Raw genomic sequence first — 18,327 nt, 5'->3', positions numbered from 1 at the left:
TGTAGCTAGGTAATTTACTATATCAGCATACCACGGTTCTTCTTCTTAAACAACAAATAGGTGCTCATCAAGAAAATTTTCATTGATAGAAGAGGTCTCCATTTCTGAAAGTATTCTGCTGAGGTGATCAGCTACAAGGTTTTCCTTCCCCTTCTTGTCACGGATTTCCACATCAAATTCCTGTAACAGCAGTATCCAACGTACTAACCTTGGTTTTACTTCTTTTTTCTTGACCAAATACCTTAGTGCAGCATGATCTGAATAAACAATCACCTTTGTCCCAAGTAGATAGGACCGAAATTTTTTCAATACAAATACTACAGCCAGCAATTCTTTTTCTGTGGTAGAATAATTACATTGTGCTGCATATAGGGTGCGTGAGGCATAGTAAATGACATGAGAAGAGTTACCTTTACGCTGTCCCAACACTGCACCTATAGCAAAGTTGTTGACATCACACATAATCTCAAATGGAAGGGTCCAATCAGGTGGCTGGATGACTGGGGCATTGACCAGCAGTGACTTGATCAAATCAAAGGCTATTCTGCAGCTTTCATCAAAGTCGAATGGCACGTCCTGTTGAATCAGCCTGCATAAAGGCTGAGTTATCTTGGAAAAATCTTTGATAAACCTTCTGTAAAAACCAGCATGGCCTAGGAATAAGCGAATCTCCCGAATGCTGGTTGGATAGGGCAGGCTCTTGATAGTGTCTATTTTGGCTTTATCTACCTCTATCCTTTTTGCTGAAACAATGTGTCCTAGGATTAGACCATGGTTGACCATGAAGTGACACTTTTCATAGTTTAAGACCAGATTTGTCTCGAAGCATCTTTAAAGTATTTCCTCCAAGTTGGCTAGGCATTCATTGAAAGAGTTGCCATACACCGTGAAATCATCCATGAAGAGTTCAATAATTTTCTCCACATAGTCAGAAAAAATACTCATCATGCATCTTTGGAAGGTGGCTGGTACATTGCAAAGGCCGAAGGGCATCCTCCTAAATGCAAAGGTACCAAATGGACATGTGAAAGTGGTCTTTTCCTGATCTTCAGGTGCAACAGGGATTTGATAAAATTCCGAATATCCATCTAGGCAGTAGTAGTGGCTTTTTCCTGCGAGTCTCTCAAGCATTTGGTCCATGAAGGGCAAAGGAAAGTGGTCCTTCCTTGTGGCTGCATTGAGCTTCCTATAATTCATGCACACTCTCCACCCATTTTGCACACGAGTGGGTATAAGCTCTCCTTTAGAATTGGAGACAATGGTAATTCCAGTCTTCTTTGGTACCACATGGATGGGGCTCACCCACTTGCTGTCAGAAATGGGGTAGATCACCCTAGTGTCTAAGAGCTTTACTATTTCTTTCTTCACAGCCTCCATCATTGGAGGATTCAGCCTTCTTTGAGCTTCACGGACAGGTTTGCACTCCTCTTCCATGAGTATTCGGTACGTGCATGTTGATGGTGAGATGCCCTTTATGTCTTCCATGATCCACCCAATTGCTTCTTTGTGTTTCCTCAACACCTTTAGGAGGCTGTCCTCTTCTTGCCGGCTCAACTGATTGGAAATTATGACTGGAAGTGTTTTTTCAGCCCCCAAGTAAGCGTATTTGAGGTGTCCTAGTAGAGTTTTCAGGTCTGGTGCAGTTGCTGTCTGATCTGGTGCCTGCTGTTTATTCACTGATTTGGGCAGATCGTCTGATACTAGGTCTGGTGATCTGGTCAAATCATCCTTTGTCATGTCTGTCTGCTCCAGTGATTTGAGCAAGTCAGCATCTGCCTATTCTGTTGATTTGGTCAAATCATCCGCAACCAGCAAGGTGCAGTATGCGGTCTGGTCTGTTTCTGTCTTAGTGCACCAGCAAGGTGCAAGCACCAGATCAGACAGCAACTGCACCAGACCTGAAAACACTTCCAGTCATAATTTCCAATCAGTTGAGCCGACAAGAAGAGGACAGCCTCCTAAAGGTGTTGAGAAAACACAAAAAAGCAATTGGGTGGACCTTGGAAGACATAAAGGGCATCTCACCATCAACATGCATGCACCAAATACTCATGGAAGATGAGTGCAAACCTGTCCGTGAAGCTCAAAGAAGGCTGAATCCCCCAATGATGGAGGTTGTGAAGAAAGAAATAGTAAAGCTCTTAGACACTGGGATAATCTACTCCATTTCTGACAGCAAGTGGGTGAGCCCCATCCATGTGGTACTAAAGAAGACTGAAATTACCATTGTCCCCAATTCTGAATGAGAGCTTGTACCCACTCGTGTGCAAAATGGGTGGAGAGTGTGCATGGATTATAGGAAGCTCAATGCAGCTACAAGGAAGGACCACTTTACCTTGCCCTTCATGGACCAAATGCTTGAGAGACTCGCAAGAAAAAGCCACTACTGCTGCCTAGATGGATATTCGGAATTTTATCAAATCCCTGTTGCACCTGAAGATCAAGAAAAGACCACTTTCACATGTCCATTTGGCACCTTCGCATTTAGGAGGATGCCTTTCGGCCTTTGCAATGCACCAGCCACCTTCCAAAGGTGTATGATGAGTATTTTTTCTGACTATATAGAGAAAATTATTGAAGTCTTCATGGATGATTTCACGATCTCCAAGTTGGCTAGGCATTCATGGACCAAATGCTTGAGAGACTCGCAAGAAAAAGCCACTACTGCTGCCTAGATGGATATTCGGAATTTTATCAAATCCCTGTTGCACCTGAAGATCAAGAAAAGACCACTTTCACATGTCCATTTGGCACCTTCGCATTTAGGAGGATGCCTTTCGGCCTTTGCAATGCACCAGCCACCTTCCAAAGGTGTATGATGAGTATTTTTTCTGACTATATAGAGAAAATTATTGAAGTCTTCATGGATGATTTCACGATGTATGGTAACTCTTTCAATGAATGCCTAGCCAACTTGGAGAAGATACTTCAAAGATGCTTGGAGACAAATCTGGTCTTAAACTATGAGAAGTGTCACTTCATAGTCAACCATGGTCTAATCCTATGACACATTGTTTCAACAAAAGGGATAGAGGTAGATAAAGCTAAAATAGACACTATCAAGAGCCTGCCCTATCCAACTAGCATTCGGGAGATTCGCTCATTCCTAGGCGATGCTGGTTTTTACAGAAGGTTCATCAAAGATTTTTTCAAGATAACTTAGCCTTTATGCAGGCTGCTTCAACAGGACGTGCCATTCGACTTTGATGAAAGCTGCAGAACAGCCTTTGATTTGATCAAATCACTGCTGGTCACTGCCCTAGTCATCCAGCCACCTAACTAGACCCTTCCATTTGAGATTATGTGTGACGCCAGCAACTTTGCTATAGGTGCAGTGTTGGGACAGCGTAAAGGTAACTCTCCTCATGTCATTCACTATGCCTCACGCACCCTAGATGCAGCACAATGTAATTATTCTACCACAGAAAAAGAATTGCCGGCTATAGTATTTGCATTGGAAAAATTTCGGTCCTATCTACTTGGGACAAAGGTGATTGTTTATTCAGATCATGCTGCACTAAGGTATTTGGTCAAGAAAAAAGAAGCAAAACCAAGGTTAGTACGTTGGATACTGCTGTTACAGGAATTTGATGTGGAAATCCGTGACAAGAAGGGGAAGGAAAACCTTGTAGCTGATCAACTCAGCAGAATACTTTCAGAAATGGAGACCTCTCCTATCAACGAAAATTTTCCTGATGAGCACCTATTTGCTGTCCAAGAAGAAGAACCGTGGTATGCTGATATAGTAAATTACCTAGTTAGTGATTTACCTACTGATTTGCCCAATACATGAGAGACAAGATCAAGAATGATGTAAGGTATTATGTGTGGGATGAACCCTACCTATAGAAGCATTGTGCAGACCAAGTGATACACAGATGCATCCCTGATCATGAGATTTCTTCTGTCCTAGCCTTCTATCACTCATATGGCTATAGAGGACATTTTGGTCCACGCAAGACAGCCCTGAAGATCCTTGAATGTGGGTTATATTGGCCTAACATATTTCGAGATGCTTATCTATTTTGTAGGTCATGTGCAAGATGCCAACAAATAGGAAACCTCAGTAGCATAAGTGAAATGCCACAAGCACCCATCATGGTATGAAATCTTTGACATTTGGGGCATTGACTTCATGGGACCATTCCCACCTTCCTTTGGCAATACCTACATACTGCTGGCAGTGGACTATGTGTCCAAATGGATAGAGGCCAAAGCAACAAGAGCTGATGATGCAAAAGTGGTTGTTGACTTTGTGAAATCCCACATATTTTCCAAATTCGGTTTGCCCAAAGCAATAATCAGTGACCGAGGCACTCATTTCTGCAACAAGGTGGTGGAGACTCTCCTTAAAAAGCACCAGGTTGTCCATAGAACTTCTACTGCCTATCACCCTCAAATAAATGGGCTGGCCGAAGTCTCAAACAGGGAGATCAAGTCTATCCTCAAGAAGACAGTTTGCCCAAATCGCAAGGATTGGAGTGTACGCCTCAATGATGCCTTGTGGGCAGATAGAATAGCTTACAAAACACCAATTGGAATGTCCTCATATAGGCTGATTTATGGGAAAACTTGCCATCTGCCCGTAGAACTTGAACACAAAGCTTATTGGGCTGTCAAAAGGTGTAATCGGGATGAAAAAGAAACTGGAATCCACAGAAAATTGCAACTTCAAGAGCTAGAAAAAATTCGGCGTGATTCATATGAAGCTTCATGGGATTATAAAGCCAAGACTAAAGTCTTCCATGACAAACACATCTCCAGAAAACAATTTCAGGTTGGTGATAAGGTCTTGCTTTTTGATTCAAGGTTCAAATTATTTCCTGGGAAACTTCGACCCATGTGGATTGGGCCATTCTTGGTTGAACATGTCCATCTACATGGGGCTGTGGACATACGCAGTCCATAAACAAACAAAGTTTTCAAAGTCAATGGGCACCGTCTGAAGCAATTCTACGAAGGATTTACTGTTCATCTTGTGGAGGAGGTTCCCTTAGATCCCCCTCCCCCAATCTGCTGATCAAGAGAAAATAGTCCAGCCCAGGACAGAAAACAGGGCGCTACTGGGAGGCAACCCAGCTGAAGTGATTGGGGCAGGTGATTTGCCCAAATCGACAAGCCAATCACCAGGATTCAAACATCACAGAAATAGCGTGACCAGGGCCAATCAAGCAATTACAACGAGGAAGTAATTTGACCAAGTGATTTGCCCAAATCACTGACCAAATCACCCTGCCAAGAAGTCACAGACCCAGCATTAAATGATCAGGGCAGTTCAACTTCCCCAAATCACTTTAAATAGTTTTTTTTATTAATTCCTTTTCCCTCACGCTATCTCTTTGCTTCATCTCTTTCTTCTTCCCCAAGAACTCCACCACCGGCGACATCAAGCACCATGGCCAGAACCAAGATGATGGCCACCGGCAGCCCCGGTATGTGGAGGAGGCGCGGGATGCCCAGACCCATTTGCATTCCCACTGACAGTGACGAGGAGACCATGGAAAACCCTCCTCACATCGCCGACGACGCCGACACAGGGACGGCCGAGGGAACAGAGACCAAGCGCCCCGACACACCGGACGTCCAGGCATATAGTCGGCGGAACAAAGCCAGAATAATTGCCCCACCACCTTCCTCACCAACAGTCGTGATGGACACCCAGGGAGGCGAAAAGCCTCAAGAAGACACCCCTTCCACTGGTCATGGTCAGAAACGGCCAAGAACACCCTCACCACCACCACCGCCGAGCCAAGAGCAACAACCAGAAACCCCCATTGACAAACATCCCGCAAGCCACGAAGAAAGTAATCTGCCCAGTGATTTGCCCAGACCAGCACACCCAGATCATATCACATAGGCACTGACATTCAACAAAGACATTCAACAAAGCCTCTGAATGCACCAGGCTAGACAGAGTCTCTTCTCTGCCATACCATCCAGGTAAGTTCATACACCATGGCACCATCGAAGCACTAGGACTTCAAGATCAGGTACGTTTCCTTATTTCTGCCATTGGTTGGGATACATTCTTCTACCTTCGCATGCCATCCTTCACTGAGCTCACACATGAGTTCTTCACCACCTTCTACTTTGACAAATCAACCATGAACACCCTGCACACACCAGATACTATTGGTTTTAGGCTATTAGGACAACGATTTCGCTTGTCCCTGCATGAGTTCAGTATTGCCATGGGCTCTGAATGCTCTGACTCTACCTGGGATTTCCCCACTGAGTTCAATCCCAACTCTGCATATTTAGCATTGATTAGACAACCCACCTGACACATACTCACCCACAAAATCCAAAGACCTGTACATCAGAAATCCCTACCTTAAGTATTTACACAGGTTCTTAGCATATATATTTTATGGGAGGAAGGATGCACCCAACATCCTGACCAGAGCAGAGTTATACATTCTGTGGAGTATGTCTAAAAACCAGAAAATTCACTTAGGCTACTGGGTTGCCATACAACTCTCCAGCACCATCCAATATCACATACCATTAATACTTGGACATTTGATCACTACCATTGCAGTGAATCTGAAATTATTGCATCCTGCGCACACTGACCTCACCTCCACCAACAAACCAACCCCCTGGACCTACGCACTTTGGATGATATGGGGTTGCTTTGCAAAGTGGGGGACATTTTTTCTATTGCACCTACAGGTCCTATCATACCACGCCATGAGCGTGTGTTTAAGAAGAGAACAGCCATCCAGCCCACAACATCCCAGCAGCCTACCTCAGTAGAGGACACAAAACAAGAAGCAGCAGAGGAAGCACCTCCAGTGACACCCCAGCAGGAAGCAAATCAGGCACCTGAAGACGCAGCCCCAAACCAAACAGTAGAAGCACGTCTCAGTAGAATTGAGGATAGAATGCAAAACATGGAACACCTGCTACAACTGTTGGTGGACAATTTCCTGCCCATACACCATGACAACCAGTGATTTGGCCGAGTGATTTGCTCAAATCACTGACCAAATCACCCCAGGCCAGGAAGTCCCTTTTCTCTCTTAATTCTTCTTTATATCTTTTACATTGAGGACAATGTTTAGACTAGATGTGGGGGTATTGGGGGAGATTTTTGCACTATCTTTTGTTATATTTTTGCCTCTTTTTGCATTCTTTTTACTCTTTTTGCATTCTTTTTACTCTTTTATACACACAAAAATTTTTCACTCACATTTTTTCACTCATATTCACTTCTGCACACACACACAACCTTCATGCACACAGATTTTTTTTTTTTTTTTGCTCTACTCAGCATCGATGACTAGGTTAAAAGAGCCTCCTATCTCATGACCCCATTAAATTTTCCAACCCTTTAAGCCTAAATTGAATCATTTACAGTGTGTTACTTTCACTTAGGGAGTTTTTCTCTTAAATTGGATCTTTGCACTTGCTATGGTCAAGAGAAAAATATAAATACATGCAATAAAAGTTAGTGTAACTCCCTATGAGCTGATTTGCCCAAACTGCTATGAAAAAGGAAAAGAAAAGAAAAAAGGGAAAAATAACTTAGCAAAAAGCACACAACACAAACCTGTTCCAATGGTCAAGGACTATGAACAGAGCTAGTAGCCACTTGAACAAGTGACTAACTGAGTAACCGGGGGTGAGTATCACCAATATGCACCTTCGTATAAAAAGGTTGGTGACTTTTTCAGGCAAGAATAAGAAAAAGTGCTGCTGAATAAAAATAAAAAAAAAGGCAAGTCACTCTTAGAGGTTGCATTAAGCCTAAAATGAAAGAATAAGCATGATCAAATAAAAAACTTTTTCTTGGTCATGGTGGGTGGGAAGAAACATGGAAAGAGAGGACAACCTTAGTGCATGTACTCTACACTATAGTGCTTCAATTTGGGAGTCTAGGGGGCTGATTAAGTGGTACTTAGGCTCAAAAGAAAAAGGAGCTTGATTGACTAAGTTATTGGTTGCTTGAGAACAAGCAAAAGGCTAAGTGTGGGGGTATTTGTAAAGAAAGATTTACATGAAGAGAAGAGGTGGATGCTCTGCTAGGTTTAAAGCTTCCAGTCATCTTTTTAATTACTCGAGTCCAGTAAATTGAGAGCTACAGCCCTCTTGGACCTATTAAGGACAATACATCAAACATGTTTGCAACAAATAGCAAAAGTTTTACGATTTTATTAGTGAAGATGTGTACCAGTTGATTCAAGTCTTCATATAACTTTTGCTCAATTGCTTCCTCACCTTTCACAGTTTCTGCTGCTGCTTCCCACACCTAAAAGACATTAAGCGAGATACACACAATGCTAAAGAGGAAATACAACTCATCTGTTAAATTATAAAAGAAAACCATAAAATCTCAAAACTCACACATGTCAGCTGTGGGGAGGAAAGAAAAATCATAACTCCCAGGTGATGTAAAGTTCCTTCAAAAGATGATCATTTTTGTGCAAGTGTGTGAAGTAAAGAAAATCTGGCTTCCAAAGAAATTCCATTGTCAGAAGAGAAAATTTAGAGAAAGATAAAGACACAACAAGAAGCATTCCACATATTTCCATATGTCGCATATCTCCCCCTATTTTGTAGCTTATACTTTTTCACATGCAATATTGCAACATCCTCACTCCTACCATATAAATCGTATCTAAACCAATGATTTTAAACATTTGCCAACTAAAACCCTCATCAGATATTTTCAATCAATTGAAAATAATTCATAATTTGTCCAAAATACCCTAGTAATTTTTTTTTTTTAACCTTTCAAGTTTCTGTCTTTCTATGACCCGTTCAACTAGGTTGACTTGCTTTCTAATTAATTGAGGTTTCTTGGGTGATTGTGGGTTGGGGCTGTGTGCTAAATAATTTCGAGCAGTGCTCCTACTATTCAGGGTTCACACAAAAAGAAGACAAAGACATGGGCTGAGTGTTGCAATTAAGAGGGACAAAACTTTCATGTTTGTTCTTCCTTAAGACTGGCAGCACAAATTCATCCAGCTGACATTTCTATTTCCTTCTCATGTGCTCAAGTGCTTAAGGCATGCATCATAGATGAGAATAATCGCAATGTTAACCATAATCAAGAGAAAGGGTAGTTACTTTACTGACCTGCCATTTTGGTGCACATGTAAGTTTCATCTATATTGTAAATTTGCTAGCTCTCTCTCAATATCACATACTTTATAGTACTCAATTTACCTACAAACACGCACCCGCGCATTACATTACTGGTATGGACAACACGAACACTAAAGATAAAATGAATAGACATTTCTAGTATTCTCCCCCTCCCTTAAAATGAATAATTTGGCAAGAATAAGATAAAGAACTTTGAAGACACTCAAGGTAGACCTCAAGGCTTCAATCAATCTTGAGACCCCTAACCATAATTGCCTAGAGCACATAACTTCAATACACAACAAATGAGATGTGTATCTCCCCTTAGCATATTGTATTTAACTGCTCAAAAAAGTCTGTCTACAATTTGGTAATCTAACTTGATGCTGCTAGTACTACATTTTCTCTACATCTAAAACTCCAATCTACTAACAAGCCAAAAGCATTCATTTATGCTCTGTTTGGTCGCTTAGAAGAGAGGGAAAATTGGCAGAGACAGAGATTTAATCTCTTTGAGCAGCCAACTTATTGAATATGCCAAGACTTGCACTAAATTCAGTGAGCTAAAAATTAATGATATGAGAAACGACTAACACCCACTCAAATTCGTTAAACTTTTAATCTCTTCTATTTCTTGTAACCATGCAACTAAATATTGCATTCAACAAATACCAAATCATTATTGAACGTCGGTTCTACTACTAGAATATGTTAGTCCATATCCATAAAAAAAAAAAAAAAACAAAAAAAACTCGAGGAGTAACGATATTTAGCAGTTACGAATACTAAAGCAGAATATATATTAAACAAAAACCAGTAACGTTAAAGAAAAGGAGAAAAGTGAAAAAAGTACTTCGATGCTACCTTTTCGATTGAAGCTGCTCTTCCTCGATTATCTGCCATAACCGACACAAAATCACAATTACATAGAGCAAATGCAGCAATTATAATGAAAAGGTGCGGGTGTGTATATAATATGCAGACCTTTCTATGTATGCAACGACAGGGACTTCTCTAGCAAGGGCATGGGTCCGATCTCATGAAGAAGCGAAGGACTCGCAGCGATTTCTGTTTCAATCTGTGAAATTTGGACAAGAACAAAAAGGAAAGAAATATGCAAATCATTATTTGAACCAGATTCAGTCGGATCATTGATGCGTATCGGCTCTTTGCGTTTGTTTTGTTCTATCTGATTTCGACTCTTTGTTCACGTGGGTTATATAGATTTGATTGGCAAATGAGTAATTTATCCGTTAGTTTTTTTTATTTTAAAAAATATATTAAAATATTTTTAATATTTATTTAATTTTTTATTAATTTTATTATTAAATATTTTATTACTTCATCTTTATAATTTTAAAAAATTTATTAATTAATTTTTAAATTTTTAAAAAATTTATTAATTAATTATTTTTTATTAAAAATATTTTAAATTTTTTTATAATATTTAATTGTTAAGATTAATAAAAAAATTAATATTTTAATAATTTTTTATAATAAAAAATCAATTAATAAATTTCTTCTTATTATAAAAATTAAATAATAATTTTTTTAATAAAAAATTAAGCCGGCAATTAAAATTGAAAGAAAGTCTTTTAAGCCAATGGTTTTTAATATTTAAAAAACTTTGTATTTAAATATAAAATTAATATTTTTGTGATTTTTTTAAAAATTATTTAAAATTCTCGAAGTTAAAATAAGCTTTTATGTTTTTGCAAGTGGTAACTCAAAATCTATACTCTCTGCCTCGCTCAAGATTGAGCATCTAGATGGCTGGAGGTGGCTCACATGACTGTGTCTTAAAAGCAGTAAAGCACAACTGGGACGCTAAATAGTTACATTTTCTTACTCCTTTTGTTTTGTTGGCGTTAGGCAATCCAAGCGACTTTTCTTTGGCTCAGCCTCTCTTTTTGGCTGGTTGTTAGAACTCTGCTTCTTTATTGAGTTTGAGTTTGGGTTTGAGTTTGAGTTTTGGTTTTGGTTTTGGTTTTGAGTGGCTTATCGGCGCTCAGTTGTAGGCCGAACCTCTGATTCTGGCGGAGAGCTCAGCTATAATGGCATCAAGGTTTTCTTATATGGGCCTTGTTTTCTGGTCTAGGTTTTAGATGGAGTTTTCTTAAGATCGCGGGGCTACTTTTGGGCTTCTTTTCAGATGATTCAGCCAGGCCTTATCAATGAATCCTTTATGTTAGAAAAAAAATAAAAATAAAAATCAAACCAAAACAAAAATATTAAGAAAAATACTTCATATTAAAAATTAAGTGTCGTTTAAATTAAATCAAATCAATATGATATATTATAAAGGAGAAAATAGATTAGGATCGTTGAATAATCCCTTCTTAAACCATAATCCCGCAGTCAGTAGCACAAAGCAAACATTCAGCAATAAAACAGTTATTTCTTTATTATATTATCACTCTTCGCTCAAAAAAGAAATAATAAATATAGTTTTTTTATTACATAAATATAGATTTTTTCGCTTTATATATTATTATTTATCCCAAAAAATTCCTTGAAACTCTCAAGCGTAAATAAATGCACAATCACATCGTGAAACATTCAAAAACCGAGAAATGATAATTCCCATCTCTTTTTTTTTTTTTTTTTGGTATCCATTATCTGTAAATATAGAATAGCGGTCTAACAGTTTATTAGTCAATTAATCTACAACATTGAAATCAAATTAAGCCCACTGAGAGAACGGGGTAAATTCCATCCTTTTTGTTCATAGGCGAAAGGAATGAAGCAAAAAAAGGAGCAAAAAAGGTTGTGAACTAAGAAGGATTGAACTTGCAATAATAAAGAAGATATATTCATGATTTCCGTCACAATTTCATCACGCAGGGGCTTTCCCCAAGAGTTTGAGGACAGCTTCTTTAGTGGGCAGTGCAGGAATTGCACCCCTCTCCGTTACCGTAACAGCACCACAGGCATTTGCAAAAAGAAGAGCATCTCTTAACCGCTCCTCATCCTGCACAATAAAATACAAAGGTCAGGTTTTCTGGAGTTAGTCACAAGAACAGCTAGACTTAGTATCATATGATGATGCCATGTAAATCATTAGAAACAAGTGTTAATTCCACCCAGATGCGCCTTAATAGAAAAAGCATAGTTCCACACCTAGAAAGTGAGAATAGATTCTCCCAGGACCGATGATCCTGGAGATGAAGCTACTGGTAAATGCATAGAAATGGTAATAAGTAGAACTGCCTATGCACATGATGCATAGCATTTGATTCACCATGCTTAACATAACTAGATGGACAGATTATAGAATCTGCTTTGAAAAATCCCTCTAGCTGTAAAGTTGAATGCCATGGACTTGATCCAGTATCGTGACAACAAAATCCATGAAAGTTCCAAATGTAAGCAACTATAGTAATCCATAAAGCACTTCAAAAAAATCTAGAACTGCCAAAGCAAATAACTAGAATAATGTTCAAGGAAATTTTCTTGTGAAGCTTATGATAAATGATGTCCAGAGATTCCTACATTTCAATCTCCTATATTGTTCTTTTCCCAATAAATGCCTTTAGATTATAATGTTGTAGGAAATCAACGGAAGAAAAAGATAAAACTAAATCATTTCTCTCAATTCACGTGATAAAAGCTAACAATACCTTCAATAGACTTAGATCAGATGCTAGGCTGCTAAGAATCCCTCCAACAAAGGCATCACCTGCACCGGTTGTGTCAACTGGTTTCACTTTCACACCACCAACCCTGCCTTTGAATTCCTGCATTGAGTGTGGTTGGTGTAAATATCCTAATAAAACATTTAATCCTGTCAAAAAGGAGAGGTAACATCTAAATGGAAAGGTTGCCGTTTATGCAAAGTTGCAAACAGCAAGTTTTCTAAATAGTTTGTAGCCATTATGAAAAAGGTAATTTCCCATGCGATATTTTTGCATTAAGAAGTTTCACCAAATGACAATCATCTGTATATTGACCAAAAAGTGGGAACAAAGTTCTACAGAAAAATGGTAGTTCAATTCAATCTTATCCAATATAGGCTTAGGATACATGTGTAAACTAAGAGATAAATTGATAGTTTCATTCCTCTTGAAAATTCCATTGTAAGTGCAGAGTAATTATAAATGATATAAATAAAAACCCCAATAGTTGACAATCCACATCAAGTGCCTATTTACACAAAATTGTCAAATTCATGGCATCATTACCGAGGAAAATCAATTAAAAAGATTGATCATATCATTTGGCAAGACAAACACTATAAGATGTTTCCCAAAGAGATTACAATAAAGTGATAAAACAGATCCATTCCATATTCCACCTACAGAACAGACATCTAATTACCTGAAGTTTTTCTTTTTTTTAAACCTCAGGTCTTTTAGCTGACTGATGTGCATCAATAAAGAGTAGTTCTAGTGAAAGCTACTCTACACCCACTAAACAAAATTTTTGAATTTTTACCCTGGTTGAGTGACATGCAGATTAGCATTTAGGTTGTGTCTATTACTGAGATGCTTAACATGAAATCAAACATATGAAAATAATAATTGATAAGCTTACCTTGGTGTAGTATCTACAGCCTTCAGAGCCTTCAGTCACAATTAAAAGCTTTAGATTGGGATGAAAAAGCTTCTTTAAGACCACATTATCATCATTAGGATCATCGCCTCCAGTTAAAAATGTGATTTCCTCCTCACTTATCTGACATATCATAATATCATCACAATGAGTTATTAAAATTATCAGTCACATAATTCAAGATGCCTTTGAATATGCGCGGCACACACATTGAGAAAAAGAAAGAAAAAGAAAAAGAAAAAGAGCTAGGGCTTTTGCAATGATGCAACAGTATACATATCAAATGTTTTGATAAATGCACCTTAATGACATCAGCTTGTTCCCATATACTCATTATGCCTTCTCGAGCATTCTCTGGCGATGGCCATAATGCCAATCTCAAATTTGGATCATAAGAAAGGATGCTACCGGAACTTTTGGCAATCCTCATAGCAGCAAGATGAGCTGACCTGCATGGTTCTGCAATCAAACTAATAGAACCATAATGAAATATCCTTGCCTGCAATCAATATGATATAGAAGAACTCAGAGAGATACCCTGCAAGAATTTTTCAAAGTTACCTAATATGCTGCATTACTTGTTAAAAGAAGAAAGAGAAAGCTAGACCTGCTTGAGGAGATTCATATCTAGTTCTGACTCACGAAGAAGCATGTCTGCACTGGGATGACGGAAAAATAAGAATTCACGTTCACCATCAGCTCTGAGAGTAACAAATGCCAGTGCAGTCCTTGCGCTGGGATCAAATCGTATGCCAGAATGATTGACGTTGTTTTGTTTTAAAATGTCAGCCAACATATAGCCAAAATCATCATCACCTAGCTGAGATACACACGGCAGGGAATTTAAACTAAATATGGTAAGAAGCAAGGATCAAAATTGTTCATAGACCATGGGAAGAAGAGTATTAAAGCGACAACGGCATAAAATTGGAACTAAAATTTCTAAATATCATTACAAAGAAAAATTTTAAAAATAAAAAACATAATGAGGTGCAGACAAGATGTCTCAAAAAGCTTGTTTTAAGAATCACTTCTAATTCAGGGATGGCTGTTAACAAATGGCTAAATTATTATTATCAAGTCCCAAAATTTTATAAAATTTAACTATTTAGTCCTTGTTTCTTTAGAACCCAATTAAGACGTCTATGTATTTTGTAAAATCAAATTCTTTGGTCTTTCTACTAAAATTAACTATTTAGTCCTTACTTCTTTAAAACCCAATTAAAAGTCCTTGAATTTTGTAAAATTAAACTCTTTAGTCTTTCGGTCAAAGAAACATTAATCAATTTGTTCTAACATTAAATATTTATATTATTTAGTCTCTATAATTTTAACTATTTATTCTATTTAGTCCTTATAATTTATAACTATTCACTCTATTTAGTCCCTCAAACCAAACTAAAACAAGTTAACTAGCATTTTCTTTGACAAAATCTAGTAGAAGAATTAGATAGTTTACTTTTACAAGATACATGAACATTTTAATTGGGTTTTTAATAATTAGGGACTAAATAGTTAATTTTCACAAAATACAGAGGTCGATAATAATTCACCCTTAAGCAATCAGGTCAAAAGATTACAACCATTGACAAAAACATGGAATTCTTTTATTCATATCACCAAAAGTCAAATTAATATATCAACAAAATATCCCTTTTATATAATAGATATGGCTATTTCATCACCATAGTTAATGAATTTTCATCTATGTGGCTCTTCCGTTTGGATTAGGGAAGTCTACATTTAGTTAGCGTTAACGGCCGAGTACCTGACATGGCACTCTGTTATGTATTTCCGAGCAGAAAGCACCAATGATAAAGGTCTAGAGTTTGGCATACAGAAAAGCAGAAAAGTAATAACTAAATGAAAAGGCTAAGCTATATTTATTCAAATGCACCTTGCCAATAAAAGCTGATGAACCACCTAGTCTTGATATGCAAACAGCCACATTAGCAGGTGCACCCCCAGGAGCCTTCTTGAAAGCAGGTGCTTCAGCCAGGGAAACTCCTGCGACTGTTGGCACAAAATCTATCAACATTTCCCCAAAACAAACAACCAGCGAGATGTTATCTTTAGATCCTCCATTCGTATTCAAGGCCCAATCTTTAGAACCATCTGCACATTTTCCATCGCTTTACGTCAGTACAAACTATGAATAAACAGGTTCAATAATCCTGACCAAATTGAAGTAAACAATAATGTTGTGGCTTGCAATTATGCTTGGAGAATTGAACCAAGGCAGAATTTTTCTTTTTTCAATATGCCAGTTTATCTCATAAATTTACTTTTAAAAAGTAAATTTATCTATAAAATCTAATCTAATGCTGTAAAAAAAAAAAAAAAAACATAGAACATGCAGTTCATTTTTTTTTCTTATCGAAGGAGAAAGAGGCGTTGGTAAAACACAACTAAAGCAACCATTTCTGGATCAATTGCATAATCTACAAGCCCTACCAAGAATACTGACGTCTAATGACCAAGAAACAAAATTTTCAACATTATTTGATCCCAAATTACTGGTATCTGATAAACCTCTGATAACAAGTAGAAAGCTACTAATCATGTGAAATGTGCAATATTATAAAATTCAAATAACCAATGCACAAAGCACCAGGAATGGCATAATTTCGTCGAGCAAAATAAGAATATAACTTATAATGCAAAACCGAGAACAGAACTCGAAGCATATGAAGAAAGATCTAATGAAATAAGCTCAAGAATCAGAAAATAAGACAAACAAAACAATCTTGAAACATAAAACAGGCATGTCCTATACATGATTCAATTATTAATGAATGAAAGAACATCGATATCCTGAAACAAAATAAATCAAGAATCCAAAAGATAAAATAGCAAAGAAATGGAAACAAAAGGCAAAGAAGAAGCACCTGTAGTGTGATTGGCAGCCATTCAAAAGCTGAAACCGAGAGATTGAAGAGAAAAACGAGTGTTGCAGCACGAATCAGAGATGAGAGAGGGAGGAAGAAAGAGAAATGAGAAAGTTTAGGTGTCGGTGGGAGAAAAAGAAGATGCAGAGGTAGAAGTAAGGAGGTGGTGGTTGTACACAAGAAGAATGTTCAAGGATTGTTCAAAGCTTACCAGAGAATCTCAGGGGCACAAGGTTTGTTCAACTTTTATATTTGCCCCTTTCCTTTTTTTATTTTTACTTCACACCTCTCCCTTTCTTTGACCCACTGAACATGAAACAAAGCGCGTGACGACACCGTGAAGTGTAGTGCTATTTTTCTTTTTTAGTATAAATGATTTTTTTTAAAAAAAAATCATATCAAAAAAGATTATTTAGTATTTATAATATAAAAAAATATTAATTAATCTTTTAATTTTAAAAAATATATCATAATATCTTTATTATTTTAAAAAATTTATTAATTAATTTTATATTAAAATAATTAAATATTAACTATTTAGTTTTGTAATATGAGAAACTAAATTGATTTTCTAGATAGGCTTATGATTTTTCTATACCTCTTTTGTAAATTTAATTTGCTGTTTGGGCCATGTGAAACAAACTTCTGCATTGGTGAAAAAGAAAAAAAAAAAAAAACAACTGCGCCGCAGGTGCTGCTAGCCGCCGATCTGGCTGCTGTCAACCCGAACATTTGAATTATAAAATCGGTAGACCATAGTTTACCGCTGTGTTGACTGTTGATTGTAAAGTCTGCGGATCCAAATTCGAACGGAGACGTGTCATTGGCCAATGTTTCTGGCACTCTAGCACCGTCAAAACTTTAAAGTGATATTTAGCATATTAGGTTTATTATAAGATATTCTTTGACAATATTCGTAATTATCATTACTCAATAAATATTTCAGTCCATCAACATCTTCCAATAATAACGATTGTACCTTTGAACAGGAGATCGTATGTGTCATTATTACATGTTCCGAATATGAATTTCTAATCTTTTACGAAGCCAAGGTTAGGAGAGGGGCCAAACATTCCTTGTACCAAATATTCATGCGTGGAGAATAAATTGGCAGTAGGCCTGGTAGCTATGGTTTTTTTTATTATTATTTTATTTAGCTTTTTGGTTACGAAGATGATAAACAAACAAAACTATGAAAGAGCTACAGAGTAAACAGTGTGGCTGTTTTGCTGGAGAAGACGACTGAGATCACATGGAGGACTCTGGAATTTATGCAACGCATTCGATAAATGCTTAGCCTAAGTAGCTATGGTTTCTTTTTTTATTATTATAAAATAATATATAAAATTGTTTACTTGTGTTAATTCAAATAAAAATATTTGAAGAAAATAGTAGAGTTTGGTCATAAATATTTAGTAATTAAAATCTTATATATTCTTTAAAATACTCCCTGCTTATTTGGTCATAATTAAGATTGTTGTTTTATATTTTATTTTATTTTATTGCCAAATATAAGATAATAAAGATGATGTATTGAATTCTAAAGTTACAAGGTTTAATTGTAAATAAACATAATATTTTATTGTTCAATTTATTTAAAAAATAAAGATAAGTTATAACTAATAAGTTAAGAAATTATTTTATTAATAAAATAATTTTTGCATGATTAAATTGTAAGTTTTATTGAATTAAAATATTAAATTATAATTTACGGATATTAAAAAATTATTTTTAATGAAATATTAAATTCCACATGTATCATTTTAATAATGGCACAAAACAACCTTTTGTTAAT

General features: G+C 37.0%; 1 protein-coding gene across 2 annotated transcripts; it reads right to left on the bottom strand.

Moving 5' to 3' along the window:
- Positions 1–11,744: 11,744 nt before the first annotated feature.
- On the bottom strand, positions 11,745–16,792 carry LOC110616528 (probable fructokinase-7). Of its 2 annotated transcripts, none has more exons than XR_002488205.2 (7): positions 16,533–16,792; positions 15,542–15,759; positions 14,252–14,464; positions 13,946–14,143; positions 13,627–13,767; positions 12,714–12,859; positions 11,745–12,064 (listed from the first exon to the last, which is right to left on the bottom strand). XR_002488205.2 is itself a non-coding variant. In XM_021758920.2 (7 exons), the coding sequence occupies exons 1-7, from the start codon at positions 16,552–16,554 to the stop codon at positions 11,930–11,932; spliced, it is 1,044 nt and encodes a 347-aa protein (XP_021614612.1). In that variant the 5' UTR covers positions 16,555–16,792; the 3' UTR covers positions 11,745–11,929. The 2 variants fall into 2 exon arrangements, 1 of the variants encoding a protein (XP_021614612.1); XM_021758920.2 differs by having other exon boundaries at positions 12,714–12,830.
- Between the last annotated feature and the right edge of the window lie 1,535 nt (positions 16,793–18,327).

This window comes from Manihot esculenta, chromosome 6, assembly GCF_001659605.2.
Source record: "Manihot esculenta cultivar AM560-2 chromosome 6, M.esculenta_v8, whole genome shotgun sequence".
NCBI lineage: Eukaryota > Viridiplantae > Streptophyta > Magnoliopsida > Malpighiales > Euphorbiaceae > Manihot > Manihot esculenta.
This window is presented reverse-complemented; position numbering and strand designations above follow the sequence as displayed.

Bases quoted from the DNA above. Each gene is read 5' to 3' on its own strand.
- LOC110616528 (XM_021758920.2), bottom strand. From the start codon at position 16,554: ATGGCTGCCAATCACACTACAG. The intron at 13,768-13,945 runs GTGCATTTATCA...ATGATATGTCAG, and splicing joins AACAAGCTGATGTCATTAAG to ATAAGTGAGGAGGAAATCAC. The intron at 12,831-13,626 runs GTAAGCTTATCA...CACTCAATGCAG, and splicing joins GCTGTAGATACTACACCAAG to GAATTCAAAGGCAGGGTTGG.